The 21566-nt window shown below is 41.5% G+C and overlaps 1 protein-coding gene across 1 annotated transcript in view; it reads left to right on the top strand.

The window, feature by feature from the left end:
* Positions 1–2853: 2853 nt before the first annotated feature.
* Positions 2854–21566, top strand: part of sh3rf1 (SH3 domain containing ring finger 1) — a 34831-nt gene continuing 16118 nt past the window's right edge. Inside the window, exons 1-2 of the mRNA XM_035176764.2 lie at positions 2854–3146; positions 4037–4548. Coding sequence (XP_035032655.1) covers positions 4162–4548 — 387 coding nt within the window. The 5' untranslated portion in view covers positions 2854–3146; positions 4037–4161. The remainder of the gene's footprint in view (positions 3147–4036; positions 4549–21566) is intronic.

The raw sequence follows: 21566 nt of genomic DNA, 5'->3' as shown, positions 1-21566 counted from the left end.
ATGTCCCACTGTGTGACTTGTATTATGCATTTTTACCTCAGGGGTGATTTGCATTTTACTTGTAAAGAGGAATATGAAGCATGTGGAGGTGGAGAAGTGTCTGTACAAATACCATAATTAGAGCAAGTGTTTCTTTGAAGTATTTAATAAGGGAAGCTCATTATTGGCTCAGTTTGCAGTGGTGGTGTAGCACCAAGCCTGGTTTTGTTAATATCGGTTGAATGCTAGTTAATATGATCACTTGGCTACGAAGAAAACAAGAAGATGGATCAGAACATGTCCCCTGCTACAGTCTAATACCCTCCCACACGATGTCTCTGTTTCACATAATGCTTGGGATGAGATTAATTAAACCCTTGCTTTGAATCATCTACAAGGCCTGTGTTCATCTTGATCCCAGCTCTCAATGGAGAAAAAAGAAAAATCGCCCCACAGAGAAATATATGCACTCAGGCGATATCAGGCAGCATTCATTGACATTCAGCTGTGGTCCCTAATCTAATTCAAAAGCTTGTTGCCTCAGGCTGATTTAGTAAGTTTGAAAGCCTTATCAAAGTAGTACAAGTGGAGATTACAGGATGTGAGTGCCATGATTTAAGCAGCATAGTACACCAGTGAGCTTCGGGTTTGATTTCAAATAAAGACATCATCGCTTTAAAAAAGTGAATTATACACAGTAGTTCTGTTGTCAACTTGTAAATTATACTCTTGCAATTTAAAAACACTTTGCTCTTTAAAAATGACATTTTACTTTGGTATTCGCTGTATTTCAGTTCTTTGTTCTGAGCATCTATTTATATTGATGTGGTGCGCAAGACAGGAAATATATTTCTGTCCAGGTTCATCCCTTCATTGAAATTGGGACATATGTCTTGTCATGTCCTCCCCTGCTTTCTGTGTGTGTGTCTGTGTGTGTGTGTGTGTGTGTGTGTGTGTGTGTGTGTGTGTGTGTGAGAGAGAGAGAGAGAGAGAGAGAGAGAGAGAGAGAGAGAGAGAGAGAGAGAGCATTAATCTTATTTTAAGCCCTCAGGTGCAGTCATTGTGGAAAAAAATATTACCTTTAAACGATTTAAACGATTCCTGTTGCTTCCCTGAATAACATTAAATAATGTCCACTTTTGACAATAAAAGTCTGAATATGTGCAGGATTTGAGTGTGTTGTAATATATGGGGGTCAAGCAGAAAAAAAGAGGGCAGGGGCCATTGTCTCAGTGGAGGTGGAGGGGCGGAGCACGGCCTCATCTCAGTGAGGAAATATGACCTGAGGGCTCCTGCCAGCTCCCATGGGATCACATGTGACAGAGGAGCGCTACCTTCATATAAATCTCTTGCTTTATTGCTCTGTTCCTCCTCTCCTTCATCTCTCCCTCTTGCTCAATATGCAGTGTCCTCTGAATGGGATAGAGATAAATCAGATGTTTATTGTCTGGCTCACTGTGTCACTCGCTCTCCTCTCCCCCAAGTACTTGTGTGCCTGCAGTGCCTTCACTGTGAAGGTTATTAAGAGTCAAAGGTCTCCTCCCAATTTATTTCTGTAATAAAAGCAGAACCTTTGGAAAAGTTCCTCCCCTCTCCCTGTGAACGTGTTGTCTATTTCTGTATGCACCAATGATGGCCAACAGTTTGATTTGACCTCAAGAATACATACAAGCTCCTATAATCCAAAAAAAGATCATATAGATAGATAGATAGATAGATAGATAGATAGAGAAGATAGATAGATAGATTGAGCGAGATAGATAGATAGATAGATAGATAGATAGATAGATAGATAGATAGATAGATAGATAGATGAGAGAGAATAGATAGATAGATAGATAGATAGATAGATAGATGAAGCTAGATAGATTGATAGAGATAGATAGATAGATAGATAGATAGATAGAGAGATAAGAGAGAGAGGTTTATACATACATAATATATATATATATATATATATATATATATATAGAGAGAGGGAGAGAGAGAGAGAGAGAGAGAGAGAGACAGAGAGAGAGGGAGAGGGAGAGAGAGGAGATACAGAGTTAGAGAGTTAGAGAGGGATATAGAGTAAGATGGAGAGAGATCAGTAGAGAGATATAGAGATAGACATTAATTTATAGAGAGAGATTATAAATAGATAGATAGATAGATAGATAAATAGATAGATAGATAGATAGATAGATAGATGTAACATCTACATCCTGTATGTCCTGTATTAGTTTGTTGTCCCAGGACTAAAACATAGACCACTAGATGTCCCTATTCACTCTCTGGTACAAATATAGCCACAGCATATTGCACAGATAAGAATCCAAGTGTGTAAGAGGACCATTTGTTGTCGTCTGCAGAGCAGTATGTCAGAAGGTCTCTGTGCTGATGCAACAGAAAAAAACAACATATATCGATGGTAATTTGAGTCACTGCAGCATTTGACTGTAGTCTCAGGAGTGCTGGCTTCCATTGAGCTACACATGTCTGTTGCTGACATGACATTTGAACTGAAAACGAGTTATTTCCCAGTGAGTGTTGGGAAAGATGCTGTTTCTGTCCCATCCTTCATTACATGTCATTAAACGACACACAGCAGTCACGCCCTTTTGACGCCGCCTTATGGTGTGCCTCGGAAATTTGAGCTTCCACCGCACTCTACTACGACTTCAATTCGGTCGGAAATGTGATATCTCGAGGAATAAAATGAGTAGATGTTCTCTTTTCTTACAACTAAATATTCATGGGGTATTATTTATTTCATTTTCAAAAGGTTACGGCTAAATTACCTCCTCAATTCGTGCTCGAATCATTTAATTTCCCACTTACCCGGCCGCACTTGAAGCGCACACCCCTTCCCCCTCTCCGCTTGTTTCCAGCTGCACGGTCCAGCAGGACACAAGTAGCGTAACTAGCATGGCGCTCACTGCGGTCGGAGTTGCGTTGTGTCGCCTGTGTGCTTATCACTTGTGTTTTACTTAACTACATGACAGGCGCGTGTTTACAGTACACGTCGTGCGTGTCCAAAGACTAAACAACAGTATTTGTGAGTTGAATCCTCCAGGTAAGTGCTCACCAAGAGTCCAGGTAGCTCGCTAACTAGTAACGTTAGCAGGGAGGCAAAAAAAAATTGGGAGATACGGAGCAACAAGAGGAGGAGTCCTGTTTTCGAAGAGGTAAGCTCAATTACGTTTACTGTGGGAACCACTTTCCAAGTTTTACAAATAATTTATAATACGCCGGAGAAGTTGTGGACATGTTTTTGTGAAGTGTGAACGCTTTAAGAAACTTCTAACCGTTAGTTACTTATGAGCTTATAACGTTGAAGCAGCCTCCTCGCTAGCGAGCGGTGGTTGCTAACAAACTTGCTTTAATATGCGCATTTATAATTTTATTTCACTCATGTCCGGTTAAAGGCTAATGCGTCCAGTGTCAGGCAGAAAAAGGCCACAAAAGTTTTACTACACGTTTTCCGTGCTGTTGGGTATTACGTAATATTGACATTTTTCCGGAGTAACGTTACGCTACTGTCGTACAAGCCTGAAACATTTGTGTTCTATCATCTACGCGGCTTCCTGTGATGTCAGCGTTTATAATGTGCGATACAACCATCTGACTTTGGTCAAAATCATTTAGTCACTTGATGAAGTGTGTTGACTACCATCTGTGTAAATTACTCTCCGTCTTCACTCTTGATGGATAAATCACAGTCTTTCTCTGTTGCATCGTCGCTGTAGGTTTGTGTCTTCAGTCGCGACTATGGACGTGTTTAGTTCCAATGATCTAAGATCAGTTACCAGTTAGATCAGTTAGTTCTGTAATCTAATGGCAGACTACAGGGCGGTAGTTTTGTGTTTTGCAAGTGCCGTCAGCTCATCGGTTAGCTGTCGTATTAAATGTGACCTTATTGTGTCAGTTTTTGTTTGTGGAAATTTAAATATATCATTCCTCATGCTCAACACATGAAGCTTCATTAGTCAGTGTCTGCCATATGTGATCTCTATTGTGTGCCCACTATGACCTATTTACAGTTGATTAATATCCGTGTTTTTACCCTCGTTTGTAGCTGATGCAGATGCCATGGCCAAAGCCGAGGTATGGGTGTGACGTGACAGTGCTGCTCCTGCTTCCAAACAACAACCTTATCTGCACCATGTTTTTCTGCTGAAGTCAAGGCAGAACACACAGAGAATGGACGAGTCAGTCTTGTTGGATTTGCTTGAGTGCCCCGTTTGTCTGGAGCGGCTGGACGCCACGGCAAAGGTTCTTCCCTGTCAGCACACCTTCTGCCGCAGATGCCTCCAAGGTATTCTAGGCTCGCGTGGAGAGCTGCGTTGCCCAGAGTGCCGGACATTGGTGGAGTGTGCTGTGGATGAACTCCCCAGCAACATACTCCTTGTGCGCCTGTTGGATGGCATCAAGCAGAGGCCTCGTCGGGCTGGTCCAGGGGTTGGAGCCTGCACAAATGGTACGTCTGGAGCCGTGGCCAGAGCACACGGCAGAGACCAGGGCACCAGGGACCAGGGCACCCCAGGAGCACAACCCCAGAGAGCTCAGGCTAAGAGCACCCTTGTCCGTGTAAGTACACTCACAGTGACTACACATGGATCACTGAGCATGAATCTGTGTTTCCCATTGTTGGGGTCAAGCTGAAACAAAACAGAGAAAATCTGTGTGGATTAAAAAGCAGCATGTTGCATTACTGCCCTTCTAATCTTTGCTGTGGATTAACTGTTATCATGGTGATCCAAAAGCCAGCCAGTTGACTAGCAGCCCAACATTAGTAATGGCAGTGATTGAGAGCAGTCTAGCCAACAAATGATTCTGCTCCCTGCACTGACCGCAGCCGGGCCTTTTCTTGTAGAAGGACTCACAGTTGTTTCTTAGCTGCTGACAATGCTGTATGCCAAAATCGCTCTTTCACTTGAGATCTTGCTGTAGAGTTGTGTGTGAATGTACGTGAGAAATGCAGAGTGGGACTACAGGGTTGTTCTGTCTGCAGTACTGAGAGGAATTGTATCGTTGGAGAAGCAGGAGAAAATCGTGAAATGCTAAGAGCCTGTTTATCAACAGTATTGTGTATAAATGAGAGAAAGGGATAAGCTTTTTATACACACGGATACATTAAAATAACACATTAGATCCCCTTTTTATGTAAGTAGAGAAAATTGAAGTAAGTGCTGAAGACAGCAAATATCATGGTCTTGCTTTGGTGTTGTGCTTTTTGAAAAAACAGATCTCAGTATTATTTGCACTTCTTTATGGGAAAATCCATACCCATTAAATTCTTGCTTCTACATTTCAGTTGAAAAACTCAAGCCTTTATGTGTGTATATGCTGGTTTCCCTGAGATGACCACACTATTTGGAATAGAAATATATGCGGCACACTCCAGGAACATTTTGACACCAGAGAAATCATTGTCAATAATATTATACACCTGCATTTTTTTTTTTTTTACATTTGTTGCTATAAATGTATTCACATCAAGCTTAAGATAATATTCTCAATGGTATTCTTGCATGACTACAAAAACCAGGCTGCAAAAAATGTGAGGGGGACAAAAAAATGTGTAATACCCACAGGCCCCTCTTTGAGCTTTTGTGGTCTCCACATGAGGAGGATAGGGTAGATGAAAAGGTCAAGGTCCTATGTAGAATCACTGGAATGTCAAAGTGCTGATAATGAATCTGCTTAGCCATGCAGGTACGAAGATCAGAGACCTTGCTTAAAAACACTACTGAGGGACCCGCCTCATTTGCCATTTTATCACTTCAGAGGATTCATGCTCATTTCAAAGCTGTTTGTGCATTGCGGAATTCCCCCCGACTCTGAAAAGCCTGCTTGTCGGTGATAAAAACAAAATGTTGGACACTTGAAACCGCCAAATTATTTCACCACTCTGTTTTTAAGACAGCTGATTACTGTTTCTCGGTGTAGGCACGGAGGGTACAATGCTCCGACATGCACACACTATATAATGTTTTGTACAATGAAGTACATTCAGAAGCTGTTTTCCTTGCATTGCCAACTATATAGTTGGATGTCATATTACAGACTAATAAGCATCTCTCAAGTCTTTTCTGTGGTCCTGAGGCATTCTGCTGATGACAGTGAGCAAGAAAAGACATGGCTGTGCAGGTGAAACATTTTCAGAACATTAAAAGTGGAGATCAAAGCTCTTGCTGATTGCCCAGCCTGATCTGTGGCTAGTGCCTCTCTGGGACTGAGCGCTTCACTGCCCCCGGGTGACTCCCTTAGTTCCACTTCTTTATTGTCCTACTTCTCATGTCTGTTCCCAGATTTTTTTATTTATCTTTTTTTATTTTTTTAAAGGGGTCTCTCAAGGTTTGAAGCATTTCCTCTAGTGCTGTGTCCCCTGTTCAAGCAGAGCTCCACCTCTAGTTGTTATATGGCCAGAGAATGGATGGGAGGGGAGATTGGCCTGACAGATGCACAACAGGGTTTTGTTTCGGGTTCCCTCTGATCTTGCAGACTGAACGACACTTGTAGAGTGGCCAAAAGAGATTGTGTGTGCATGGAAGGCTACCAGTAACAGAAGCTGATGAGTGTTAAGCAAAGTCATCAGGACCAAAAGGGTCAAATGTTTAGTGAGTAATCTCACACAGTCAGCTTTCTGCCCCTCCTCTTACTATTTCCGAGGTTGCACCAGTTGTTTGACACTCAGCCCTGGCATCCCTTTGATGAGGGGAATAAAAAGGTTTGTCTTGAATTTAGCACTGTGGTTGTCTGGCCCCTTCACAGTCAGTTTGATGACTCACCTACATGGTGCTGCGTTACATTAATGTTTTGTCTTCCCCTCGCCCCCTTTGTTGACTCATATAACACAGTATTTTGTTCACACAGATTGAGAACAGATAGCTCAGTGGAATGTTTGTGTGAGAGCGAGTAAAGCCATTGGAGCTGTCTGGAAGTCAAAGGTCAGGGTTCAGGAGTCATGTAATTCAGGGGCAAGAGCAGACAAGGGAGAGGGAAGAAGAATTAGAGAGAGATTTCTGTGGATGTCTTCAGTTATCAGTGGTCCCCTGCAGAGTTGAGTCTGTACACCCACAGACTTAAAATAGAGCTTCTTTTATGATCATTTCTGCCTTCGTCATAAAAGCTTCAGTGTTAATTTTGAATGGTGTTACACATTAGCCCCAGAGTTTAGATTACATTTAGAGCCCTAATATGTAAATAATGCTAATGTGGTGGAGTTTTACTTGTTAGATGTGAGCATGTTGGTATGTGTGTGACTGTCTTGTGTGTTTAGTTGATGGGAAATGAGACACTATTTTTTCCTAAGCTCCTGGGGATGTAATTAGGTCATTGTCTCATCTTTGTTAATGAGCACTTAAACATGAGAAGCTTCTCCTTTGTATAGGCCTCATGTTTGCTGCCCCTTACACCTGTCATTATTTCTCATTATCTTTAAATCCACTGAATGAATTCTAGACAAACGGATAGCATTGACCTTTTACTAATCGAAGGAAGTTGTTCAGTGTCTATTTTTTTCTCATCAGTTATTTTAAAAATAAAGTTAAGGGGTGCTTTGACCTGTCATTTGTAGTTGAATCATTTCTTTAGAGAAGAAGAATGTTGTTTATGGCTTCCATATGTTGAGGTATCTCATTAAAATTCCTGTGCACCTCCCTTGTCTGAGGTTGATGAGTCACACTGGCCCTCTTTGATGACATCATATTGTTGTTGAAGCCTTTCCTCTCGGCCGGCTGGCTGAACTCTGCCTGCGCGTCAGAAACCCATCATTACATCCTCACACCGCCCACTTACTGGCAAACTGGTCCTGCTTCTTTCCACTGGGAATTTTTCAAAAAGGGCTTTGGTCTGTTGGTTCCTGCTCACTCACATGCTCACACTTTACTCTTGCCTCCTCTGTATTTCCCACGGACGTCTACAAGTAGCTGTGACCTTCTGGACAGTGCGTGTCAGGGATTTTGGAGCCACCTGTAATTTTCTCTTATGAGACACAGGCTGTATTTCCCCCATATTTCTGCCATGTACTTACTCCCTCCTGGCTGTCTAAATCCAGGCTGGAGCCTGTTAAAGGTCTAATGAGATTAGAGTTTATTAGACAGTGAGTTGGCACTGCTCCCCATTCTCCTCTGACTGCTGACTCTCATTCTGAAGAAATGCAACACTTTGTACAACGACCAGTGTCTACATCTGGTTGCCACTATGTATTTTTACACATTTATCCAATAAACCTTACCTTAAGTCTGTTTTTTGTTTTTTTTTGACAAGTGCAGGTTTTCCATGCCAGATGGTAAATTACATTTTCATATGCATAGTTTGTGACTTCAGTATCCAGAAATCAAATCAAAAGGTTGATTTTAAAAAGGGATTTTACAATACCAAGTTGTGAACACAGATATAGAACTTTGTAACCCAGAAAATGATTCATAAATCCATTTCTTATGCCACCAATCGTGGAGTGGAGCCTATCTGATCATGCAGTGGGCAAGAGGGGTACTTGGACGGGTTAACATTGCAGTCTACTGCACTGCCCAACACATTCTTCATCACTTTCACACCTATTTGCAATTCTCACATTCCTAACAGTTCTTACAATGTTTTGTGAAAACCAGCGCAAGTGGTCTGTTATGCTGTGTGAAATTACTGTTCCCCATGTATGGGTTTACGTAATTCCCGGGGAGACGTTCAAAAGACCTAATCCTGTGATTAAGGTGCAGCCACGGCCTCCTCGTTGTAGTGAAACATTGCTCCCCTGATGAGGGGTGACTGCCTTTTGATGTCTTTTTGGGCTTTCAAGACTTTCCAGACACGTGTAAGGAAACGTTACGTTGTTTTGTTCCATCTCCTATGACCTTTTTTTCTCCAGACAGAGTAGGCTGTTTTATGTTTTGTGTGCGAGTGGTTGCAGGTCACTGTTTATACTCTAAACACTGGGCTTGTCTTGTCTCGTCCCACTTGCCAGCTCACATGCACCATCTCCATGAAAGCTCCTTAAAGTATCAACACGCATTTCTGTTTACTTTCTGTGTGTTCGTGGAAGTTAGACTTTCAATGTTATTTGTCATCTCACAGGTTACTTTGTTGATTGAAAGGATGGTTGAGTTTTGTATCTGTCACATGCATTAAGTAGGTGGGTGCATCAGGTGATTATCGTATGTGTAGTGACGTGCCTCTGCATCTGAAAGCCTCGGGGCACACTCAGCTACAGCAGTTGTATCTGGTTGCAAGCCTTGATTCATATACTTACAAAGTGTTAGCCACCTGGCCAACACTTTTTGGACTATTTTGGGCTGTCTACATGTCTATGTGAACGGATGATTACATTCAACCTTATTGTGTAGGTTTTGTTAACAAGGGAGTGGTAACATTTGTTCGAATTCTGGGTGGTCCAGCAGCCAAAAATGCCACATTTGCCAGTCGCCCACACCTCCCTGCCTCTTCTGTCCATATCTCATCTCCTGCTACGTCTGTCAGCGTGACAATAGTAAGGGATGCAGCAATGACCTTCTTTACCACAGTGCTATCACACCTGTGGGGGCCTGCAAAAGCCTGTCTTTAGTGCTTGTTTTATGTGTGTGGTCCAGTGGCCAAGTTCCGCAGGAAAAAAAGTTTTGTGTACCAACTGTTTGTTTAACAGACAACGTTGTGTGTGCTTCTTCTCATATACCAATGCACTTTACACCAGTAATATAAAAGCATTTATGTCAACTAGACTCCTGGCTTGGGTGTTATGCATTGACACCAAATTGTTATAGTATTTTCAGTGGAATGTATTCCTTTGACTGTTTTGTCAGCTGTTGGACCTTTGTCCCATTGTGTCCCTCCCCTATTCCCAAGGTGCCCTGAATACCTGTCTGGCCTTAACAGAACAGTTTGACCTCTCAACCTGTGTTGTCATTGGTGGGACAGGATTGGTCATCCATGGGCCGTTTGACTGCTGGCATGTTAAGTGTTCAGTTCCCATCCCTTAGGCAGAATCACGATGTGCTGGGAGTCTCGTTTTCAATTGTTTGACCTCTGACCATATAGCTATTACCGGCTCTTGATACACCTTCAAGCTGCCTCTGGCTCACCCTGCTACTAAGTGAGAGAGATGTGTGGTCCCAAATCGCCTCCTGAGATGAGGGAAAACTGATTTTATCAAATGTTTTCAAATGTTTTCATCAGATCTTTAGCTTTTCTTCTGTAATCCGTGTGTATTTGTTGCGCTGCCATGTGCTTAAAAGTTTCCTGTTTTTCTTTGAGGCCCAGAGGTGCAGTTAATCTGCATTTGTCCCCTGAGTGAGGTCTTTGTCCAAGCTGTGAGAATGCGCTGGGTATCCGCTACTGAGCCCAAAGAATGAAGAGGCGATGATTTGTTGCATACTGTAACTTGAAGCGAATATGTTTTTTTTGTATATCTGCTTTGTACGGACATTATACTTCTTTCTGTCCACATTTAACGAGTTGCTATAGCACACACATTTGGAGTCAGAACAGTATTCATAAAGGCAACACTCTCGGCAACTACAAACTGCTCCCCAAAGCATAAGTTTATAGTTTAGGTTGTTAGTCTGTCATTGAGAAAAATGTTAAGATTCCTTGTCCTCATGTTTTATCATTATATCAGGTTTGCAACTAATAAATATAAAAAAATGTATTCATTGATTTATCTGCCAGGTATTCATTTTCTAAAACTTGTGTGACATCTTTAAATGTTTTTTATTTTTTGCTGTAAGAAAAAAAATTCAAAACTATTGAGTTATCATAAACAACACACATTTAAAACGCTACAACAGTGAAATATTCAAATTTTTGTTAGAGGAAAGAATTCAATTATTGAAATAGTTGCAGATTATTCCTCTGTTGATCAAATAATTGATAAATTCCTTTTAGCTCAAACAAGGTGTTGCTTTTCCACTTGAGTCTCTTTTTCCATTGGTTAGAAAATGAAAATCCTCTATTATTTTTGCATGTAAATGCCAAAATCTTGAAAACCATGGTTACTGAAAGCCTGTGTTCTCAGTTATGCCACATGTGTGGGGTCTCTGGTCTTGACAGTGTTTGATTAATTATTGAGGTGGATTTGAATGGAGAGAGCCCTGACAAAGACTTGGGTCTGATGGAGTTGGGGGTTTTCTGTGCTCACATCCTACCACAAACGCTGACTAGAAGTTTCTATTCACACCTCCTATCCAAACCAACTGTTCTGATTAGAGGTAAATGTACTTTGAGTTGTTTTACACAAACACAGACCTTGGCCTCTGAGGGTTTGGCCTGACAAATCCAGGGCAATGTTTGTTTAAATGAGTCACCGACTCATTTTAGATCCATGAGGGTACATTATTCGGTACACACCTACAAAAACAGAGGTGTGTAGTAGTAGTACACAAACAGACCTATGACAGCAGACCTGAGTTGAAATCGGCAGCATGTTTGAAGCAATCTGCCTGTTTTTCTGTCCTCTGTAGTAGAAAGGTTTGATTTTCATGCTGATCGTGTTGAGGAGAGGCCTATTAGCTTTCATGTACATGGACATCCTGATTAGTTTTAGAGGCACTAGCCTCTGTCTCCTTTCTACCCAGTGTGTAATGGTATTACTGTGGGCCAAGTTAACACAGCAGCCTTGGATATTTTGTAGTGCAAATGTGTGCCAGCAGAATTATCTGCTTGTCAAATGTCTCTAGTCTTGAGGACCAAGAAACTAGTGAAGGCCCCAAACTCAGTTTCTCAGATTTGCCCCTTGACACTGTCACTACAGTACGTGATGCCTCACCTAGCAATGAGTGGAGGTGAAGGAAAGTCAGCAGCTACATGTTACATCTGGGTCTAGTAGAGGGCGGAATGGACAAACACGCTCACACACTTTCTAAAGAGAGTGAAAAATGGCCAGTGCTGTGCTGCGTCTTGAGTCAGAGAGAACAGATGCAGTGTTTGTGCCTTGGCCCTTTGCCATTACTGTGTCAATATCCTGGCTTTGTTTGTCCACTGTAGAGGAGTATAAAAAGCCAATGCAAGCAAATGATCTTCAGTAGCCCACTACTCTGACATGCAACACTGGACAATTGAAAGATAAGCATAAGCATGTGAGAGACAGTCAGATATTGAACATAGATAACTGGTAGACAGCAGTTACATCTTCAGTTTTATTAAAGTTTCTACTGAGTAGGTAGTGTCCACTTCCTTGTCAGATTTACCGTCAACTTGCAACACCCTGAGTAAATTGAAGTCAGCCTATGTAGAGCAGAGCAGGTGGCTCACCCTGAAAGACGAAGAGAAACAAAAGGCCACAGACACTGCACGCTTTCACCAGCACAGTGGAGAGTAATGTGAGGAAATGCTTAGTATTCAGCTCATATTGACTGCTACTCAATACGCAGATACTGTGACATTTGTGAACTAATCCCTCTGTAGCTTAGATACAAGCTAACTTCCTCAGTGCAACACCTCTCTTAGTGCTAATCCATGTTGTTAAATATCTATTAGATAAGATTTTATAGTCTAATCACAGATTGAAACCATGCTTTTTACTTAACTACTCTGTTGGTTATAGGAGTTGTTTTCGTCACATGAAAACTTTTCTTTTTCAATGCAACTGTGAAAGTCTAAATCAACTTGTCTCCGGTTTATTTTTGAATTATTTCTCAACATGATCAGAGGTTTTGATATTCAAAAAGTGTTACACATTAAAATAAATAAATACCAAATAGACACCATGCTCATTTATTTCGTATTTGTTGGACTGAATTCTTAATGTTGTCTTTTAAGCATTTTAACAAGTCACTCAAACAAAATTTAATTTATTTATCGCCCTGTTCACATTATTGCAGATATTTACAAAACAAAGTCACTGATACAGATTTTTACAAATGCTTTCCAAAAAACTCTGGTTTCTGTGTTTCCATGTTTCCATGTAAAACAGCATTTGGGAAACAATGATGACACAGCTTTTTCACACACGCCCACTTTTGGGTAATGAGCATTCGACAGATCTTTTTTAAAAACTAGGCAGAAAATATCCTTTCAAAAAGTATCTGCAGTAGTGTAGGCAAGGACTTGCAGACATAGGAAAGTAAGAATAGCATTGCACTGATAAATTATTTCTGCATGTGAAAACCACACCGAAAATCAAAGTAAAAAATTGAACTCACAGACTGATCCAACTTGCGTGAAATTCATCACAGCAACTAATAATGTGACTCAGTAGTGGGTATGGCCTCCATGTGTCTGTATGCACTCCCAACAATGTCTGGGCATGCTCCTGATGAGTTGGAGGATGGTGTCCTGGGGGATCTTCTCCCAGACCTGATCAGGGCACCAGTGAGCATCTGGACAGTCTGTGGTGGTACTTGGCCGGCGTCAAATACACTAATACATAATGTCCCATAGGTGCTCAATTGGATTTAGGTCAGGAGAATGTGTGGGCCAGTCAATTGCATTAATGCTTTCATCATCCAGGAGCTGCCTACACAAGGCTGGGCATTGCCCTGCACCAGGAGGAACCCAGGGCCCACTGTACCAGTGTAAGGTCTGACAATCGCTCTGAGGATTTGAACCCGGTACCTAACACCAGTCAGGGTAATGTTGGCTATGCCATGGAGGTTTGCACGGCCCTCCAAGGATATGACTCCCCAGACCATCAGTGACCCACCGCTAAACCAGTCATGCTGGATGATTATTCAGGCAGCATAACGATCACCACAGCGTCTCCAGACTCTTTCACGCCTGTCACATGTGCTCAGTGTGAACCTGCTCTCATCTGTAAAGAAAACAGGACGCAAGACCTGCCAATTCTGCTGTTCTCTGGCGAATGCCAATCGAGCTGCACGGTGCTGGGCTGTGAGCACAGGTCCCACTAGATGATGTCAGGCCCTCATGCCACCCTCATGGAGTCTGTTTCTGACAGTTTGGTTAGAAACATGCATACCAGTAGCCTGCTGGAGGTCATTTTGTTGGGCTCTGGCAGTGCTCCTCTTGTTCCTCCTCACACAAAGGACCAGATACTGGTCCTGCTGCTGGGTTGATGCCCTTCTACGGCCTTGTCCAGCTCTCCTCTTGTAACGCTCAGAGTTCTGTTCTTTGAGGTTTCTGGTCAGGCAAGCAAACTGAGTGATACAGGGGCCACCCAGCACCAGCTTTTACCCCTCATCTGAGGCCAGCCAGGTAAAGAAAGCCGGCACAGAAGCCTACACATAGATGTGTGCCAGTTCACGCTCAAGTGCTTCAGTGTAATTTAATTTTTCACAGTAGAGCCAACCAATACACCCAAAACACACAAGTGCTTTATGAAAACAGCATGTGTGAGGTGTACAGTGTGTGCATTTGCTCCCCCCACAAATCCATACTCCCATCCTGCTGAAATGACTTCTCTCCGATTGACTAATCTACAGCTTATGCTGTGCTCAGCACAGAAATGTCTTCATTGTATGTGTTTTTATAGACCCTACCACCATAAGACAGAAATCCCTATGTAGTTTCTGGTTTTGCACATGGCAGCCTTATGGGGCTAGTACCCCAACTTTGAGACGGATGGCTTTGATCATAGACTAGCACCCGGATTCACATGAGCCCCCGAGCTACAGCAAAGGTCAGGAACTGGCAGTAAAACTGTAGATTGTTGAGGTCAGTGAGTGGTTACTCCTGAGATGTGTTTTGTAACTGGCACGCAGGGGACCAGATTGTCTCTCATAGTATTTATACATATTAGGCTGACTGAGAGATGCCTTCACTGACCCAGGAAAACGAGGAGGAACAGGAGGACAGTTTCGAGGGATTTTGAAAACTTCCTGTTCTTCTCACATGTGATCCAAGCTTCCATCTGGCCTCCAGACTGAGTGTTGCGTGCCTGTAGACTAATGTGTGGGACCTCATTCAATGTGTAGTGAGGAAAACAAACAAGCACGGTGATTTTTATAATAGAGTAAAGCTCTTGGAAAGCTTGAATGGCTTATTGCCTCTTTCATTCCTTCCAAAACACAGTCAATAAATAATTCTACTACACTGAGGCTGAGTAGTATACTAAGTCCAGTATACTTGATCGCTGTTTTTTTTTTTTTATTCTGCTTGTTTCTGTTTATTAAATTGAGGAGCTTGCTCAGTGGAGTGTGTTCCAACTAAAAATACTCAAGGTTGTCAAATGTCAAAAATCCAGTCTGGCTCAACATTACCAGAATGGAAATGTCTTTTTTTTGTCAGTGATACACACTGATCACATAAATAGGTCTTAATAGGTTATATGATTTGTCTGAGGTGGCAATAGAAACACCCTCTAAAACCTAAGAATTGTTTGAGAACAACCCGCTAAAACCTGAGGGTTTTCTGAAGAGCTGACAGAATTACCAATGTTCATTAAAAAAATTCTGAATCTTCATCATTGATATCGTCATTGTTGTCATTAGCTATATTATTAGCTATATATTGCTTTTTGTGTGTCTTTATCCTCCTATAGTATCGATAATCTTGAAAACTGCGAAACCGTGATATGTCCTCTGATAATTAACTATCCCTTTAATGGGTCATGCACAAGTTGAACATTTGCTGGGTGAAACTTCGTAGTTGAATTTGACATTTTGATTTGAGGGCATTATCAAAATGCAACAAATACCCTGTTGCAGTAACGCTTCTCTACTGTCAGAAGGACTGTCAGAAGCTAGCTGCTTCTCGCTGTGTCCAGTCTTTATGATAAGTTAAGATAACTGCCAACTGGCTATAGTTTTATTAATTAAATGCAGTGACAAGTAGGGATGCACAATATATATCAGTCAGATATATTATCGTCCGATAAACACAGCGTGCCTGGTTGCGCTCATGACGTCATACATCCGTGCCTGTCCATACCTGTGTGATGTGTTTACGTCTGCACTGAAAACTGCGTTGCCGTTGTGGAAGTTTTTCACACTTTCTGAGAGCGACTGTAGGATTGCAATTTACAACAAATGTGCAAAGGTTCCGAGAGGGGGAAACATTTTAACACTACCAATCTCATAAGTCACCTTAGAGTCCTTCATCGTGACGACGATGTTTGGCGAGAATACGAGGTGCTTGCAGCCAGCGTTACCAGCGCCATCTCCGCTTGCCTTTCCGTGCAATAGCCACCGGGGTCTCCCACACACAGCCAGAGATGGTACTGGTGGTTTTCAGCATCTTTATTAAATTTACCAGGTGAAAACATAAGCTTACAAACTCTTAAACTTCAAGCTGCTGGTGACTAGCTTTTCAGCTCAGTATTTTATCTGAATTACTATTTTAATACATTAACATGTCTTTTTGAGATGTCAAAATATTGAATTTAAATTCTTTTGAAGGAGAAATTTTCCTCAAGTTGTTTGAAATTTTCTGATGTACTTCACTAAAAAACTAAACAAACACTTTTTGTAGTGTTAACAATGGAATATTAATTCATATATTTGCTTACTATTTTTAGCAATTTTATCCTAAGGTGTGCATAAACTAAAGGCTATGGATTTCTTTTTAAGAAACGTGAAATTATTATCGGTATTGGCGATGTGAAGCATGTAATTATCGGTATCGGCCGGAAGAATCCATATTGTGCATCCCTAGTGACAAGAGACGTATTGATCTAATTCAATTTTAGACAAGAAAGCAAATAAGAGTATTTACCAAAATGTTTAACTATCTCTGGGAGGTGATAGCCCATTAACTTAACCACTACCCTGGGCCTCATCACTGCACCCTCTCCCAGAAATGGACACTGGCTGGATTCTTAAAGACTTTCTTTCATAAGATTCACTGCACTGTCAAGAGACCCATAAATAGCCCAAAAAGTGATCCTATGTGGAGTTTCCATAGAAACCAGAGAGTGGAAGTTTTTCTTTTGTCTAAGTGAAAGGGAGACAACAGCTCCAAATGAGTACGCCGTGTCAGGAGGATCTGCTGTGAGAAGAGCTGCTTATCTGAAAGTCTCTGTGTGAAAACATTATTTAAATGTCAGAGTGAAAGTTTGGAATATTGTATTTATATATTATCCTTGTTGGAGTTATAATCCCTGTGAGCCTCATGTTCATGCTTTTTGAACATGCAACCCATTTAGTTTTAATGGAAGATTTTGAATATCAGGGATAAAGAGAAGACGGCTCTCATTGCTCACCCCTGTTTCACCCAATAGAGAAGAAAGGCCACTTCACAACACAGAAATTACTCAGCAGAAATCCGGTCTAATATGTTTCAAATGGGCCGCCGAAATACACCACAAAAAAATTATCCACAAATAAACATACATCCATCTATCCTGCTTATGCTTTGAGGGTCACAGGATGGGCCTGGAACCAGTCCCAGTTGAGAGGCGGGGTACACCCCGGACATGTTGCAAACATCTTACAGGGCCAACATACAGAGAAAAACCACCATCGATAAACATATCTCTGTAAATATGTAAAATAAAATAATTAATAGAGGGGACAATGCATCAAAATCACATTCCCAAAACACAACTGTAAACTCAAGCTCTGATTTTTGTGAATATTATCGATCACCTAATTGCACGCTTGGCTACTTTTGATGATAACATCTTGGAATGATCTCCTTCTGTTACTGGCTTTCACAAACTTGATATTACTGCATTTTGTCTACCACTGTTTGTCTGTAGCCCATTTCCTGTATTGCACACAAATAAACCCTCAGATATTAAGCCTGGAAAAGAAGCCTGCTTTACAGTGGTCATTAAACAGGCCATTAGGAATCAATTTAAACTAATCCATCTCTAATGGTATCAAGACAGCCCATGAAGTTATTACCTCCCATTACGTGTCAATGGTTGTGCAACATTGTTTGGCAACATGTTTCGTAAACAGCGACTTGCTAATGAACAGTAAGATCCCCTAAGACCACCTGGTCAGTGTGGCAGATGCTGCTCGTGCTCTCTCTGGTTGAACGTCTGACATGCAGTGGCTCAGTGATGTTTGTAGAAGGGCAAATCAGACAGACTACACCCCCCCAGTACACACTGTTTTGTCAGTAGGACCCCTGTTCAGTCTCCACCCCCTGCATAGATCCTGGAGGTGTCCATATGGGAGTGGAGTCATGCCTGGCACTTACGCATAGCAGGTGAAGTTCTGTCTACTGTGATTACACACAACCTTTGAACTGCTGAGGGAGCAAAAGTTAACTGTACCCGTGGCGTTTTAGCTGTTAAGAGAAGCTGCTGTCAGAGTGAAGGTTTATAATTTATTGTGATTTTGTTGAGCTGTTTTGTTTGTCAGCCCTACAGGAGGCTTATTTTTGTCTTTAAATTGTTTCTCACAAATGTTACTGCGTCAAGGAAAACTGTTAGTGTAATTATCCCCATTTGACTTCGTCCTACCTCGATGGCACCAAATGCATGCAAGCATTGTGTTTTTATGCCTGTCTGCTCACTGGTTGTTGACATTTGGTTGTGCTGTAGAGCAGAACAGTTGGGTAATTCGGTTATAATCCAGTGCTGTGGAAGAGAACACTATAACAGCCAAATCCCTTTAGCACACAGGCCTAATTGCATTATCTGCAATACAAGGGTAATTGCACACACCAGCTGATGCTCTGCACGTTGAGTCTAATCGGTCTTTCCCAGTCTCTGTCTTTGTCTGTTTTAATCTGTCTGTCTCTCATTCATACACACACTCAAAGAATTAACACTCCACTACAAGAAAGTATGTTATAATGAAAGTGGTGAAAGTGGAAGGGTCAGTCAGGGTGCAACGTTGGCATATTGGTTTCCAGCAAAGGGCCCCTGCTCTGCTCCACATTAGTGAGCTTCATTTAGTTCCATACTGTAAAGCTGCAGTAGAGAATGAAACTCTAAAATGGTTTGTCTCCAGATTGTTGTTAAAAGGCAAAGCAAGTTTACTTTAATATTATCCGGGACAGATATTTAGTTGACAAAACAATTTCATTATTATGTTTGTCTTTTTGTAGTTGCCCTCCCTTCACATATTAAGAGCAGCTGCATGTAAATCCTCATAACATTCATTTAACTCCTCACCATGATTATCACATGTCAAGCAGAATGCAAACCAAAACATTTGACTCAGCAAATCATTTTTCTCTGCTAATAGCACACATGTTACTAGTTCGAGAACTTCAGGCTGCAGGAAGTAGAAGTGTTCAGAAAACATCATCTTCCTGATACCATACCAATCTGATACCAGTGCATTTGAAAAAATAACTATAATTGTATGATGTATTGTATCAGCTCTATGTTACTTACCCTGTATGGAAATTATTATTGCTGTCATTATTCTATGGCCTGGCTCAGGTGAAACCCTTTGAAAGACAAATACATACAGAGAATAAATGCCATAGACCTTCTCGTATTATCTAGTTTGACAGTCGGAACAGAAAAAGAAAACCGATGGATAAAACTATTACTTCCTTAAGACAGGTGTGCAGCCACAGTTTACAGAAATAAATGACATTTTAGGTTGTAAACAGTACAGTAATTGTATAAAGCAATGCAACAACAACTTCATCTAAATAAATCTATAAATGAATAACAATTCCTTTAAAAAAACCTGTTGAAAACAGTGTGATGCTATTTCAAATGCATTGAGATTTCTAGTGTTGTAAATAGCAACTCTAGTGTTTCCTTTTGAAGTCCTGGATACAGTAAATGTAGCTGTTTAGCTTGTGTGACTTTCCAGTGTAAAAATATTGCCAGATTGCTGTCATTGTAGCTAGCGGAAGCTAACGCTGCACTATTGAAAATCTAAAACATTACTTGCCAGTGGCAGTACAGTGCAACTGCTGTTTAGGAGTTGTTTCTGGGTATAACTAAGATACTGGTATACCAGTACATAGATTTGCGTACACTCCAATGCCTTTAACTATCGGAGGCAATGCTGGTGGCGGAACATCTTTAGCTGGAATGTATTATTATATGTTTTTAATTCTGTTTTTATTATATGGATATGAAACTTTTTCAAATTGTGCTGATTGTAATAAATTATAATCAGGCCATACAAGGGTCCTCAATACCGAGACCCACAAGCCCTTTGTCACCCAGTGCCAGTGGCTGTTATCCAGGGTCTAAGTGGGTTGTTGCTGTTGTGGGTAATCATGTACTTTAAGTCCTTGAAGAGGCTAGAACTCATCAGATATTGCTTGCAGACTGTCATTAGACTAGCAATGGTGGCTTATGCTGCTCTATAACTTCTTGTAAACTTTCACCACAAATGTTGAAAACAATTGGAGAAAAAATGCTCTTGCCCCTCCCTTGACCAGAAAAATGCTATCTGATGTCGATGTCTTTTGTTGTGGCTTTCTGCTCTTGGAGCCTGAACTCAGGATAAGGTTTATTCTGTGGCAGAGTCTCATGCAGAGATGTAGAGTTGATGCAGACTCACCCTGCCCCTGGGGAAGGTTTAAAAGGGATAAAAGCAAGGAGGATGTGTGTGTATGTGTCTGTGTGTGCTTGTGATGTGTGTGCTTGTGTTGCTCGCAAGAGAAAGGCCCAATCCCATTTCCCCCCTTGGCCCTACCCCTTAGCCCTTCCCCTTCGTTTTGCGCATTCACGTGTAGGCGTAGGCTGTCCCAATACCTGTTGGGACGGAGAGGTAGGTCTAAGGTGTAGGGCTCTATAGCTCTCCAAACTGAGATTTTTCAGACCCTCACTGCGTAAATAGTGGCACCCAGAATGCCTTGCGAATCACAGGCAAGCTGGGAGAGAGACCAACAAATGTAGTAGTTTCTCCTTTAATTAGGATTTAAAAATTACGATAATGATTGTAATATCTCAGTTTAATATAATTTCAATGTATTATGGTCACATTTTTCACAACAACTTTAAAACAAAAGATTGCGACCACGCTAGAGTTAGCATGCTAGCGATCCTTTTTTTTGCACGATAAACCCTCTTTGAAGACACACAATGCACTTGATTGAACCTGCTAATAGCAGCGATTTTACTGAACTTAACTGCTCCTCTAATAAAAAAGCATCCTGGCAGGGTTGCCTACAGACCACTGCGAGTCGTCTGAAGCTGTGTGCTTTTGATTCATATGTGAAATAATGCAGAACATCCAAGCTTTTCAATTTCAAATATCATTGCTTCACCTGCATTAGCATAGATGTTATTTGGATATTATAGGTTTGTCACTTTAGTAACTGCAAACAATAGCATTGGTTTATTTAAGATCTCAACAATGTTATTACAATGACATCCCCGGCAAAACTGTCTCGTCTGTTTTTATATCGACGACTACTGATAATGTAATGGCTTCTTGAAGGGCTGTCCCAATTCATAGGGGAAGATTTCAACCACTACCCCTTGTGACTCTGTTTCAAGGGGCAAGATAACCCTCGAAAACAAGCGGTAGGGGTAGGGCCAAGGGGTGAAACGGTCCTAAGGCTTTTTCTTAGCATTTATGTGGTAGCAACTTCATAGCTCATGTCTGTATATTCCTGTTAGAAGCATAGTCCCCTCTCCTCTTCATTGTGGGTGTTTGGTCTGGACTTATGGTGCTCATGTATGCAGGTCTGCTGCAGACACAACAGCACTGTCTCCATGGATGCAAACCGGATATTAACCCCCACAGCCATCACCCAGCCCCAGTTTTACCTTGTGTTGCACCACCTCTTCCATCCAGAGGCCCCTGCAGCCAATCCCTCACTTTTCTCTCCCTCTCACTATG

The sequence above is a fragment of the Hippoglossus stenolepis genome, chromosome 14 (genome assembly GCF_022539355.2).
Source record: "Hippoglossus stenolepis isolate QCI-W04-F060 chromosome 14, HSTE1.2, whole genome shotgun sequence".
NCBI classification, from domain to species: Eukaryota; Metazoa; Chordata; class Actinopteri; order Pleuronectiformes; family Pleuronectidae; genus Hippoglossus; species Hippoglossus stenolepis.
The sequence above is the reverse complement of the archived record's forward strand: the minus strand, read 5'-3'. Positions and strand labels throughout refer to the sequence as shown.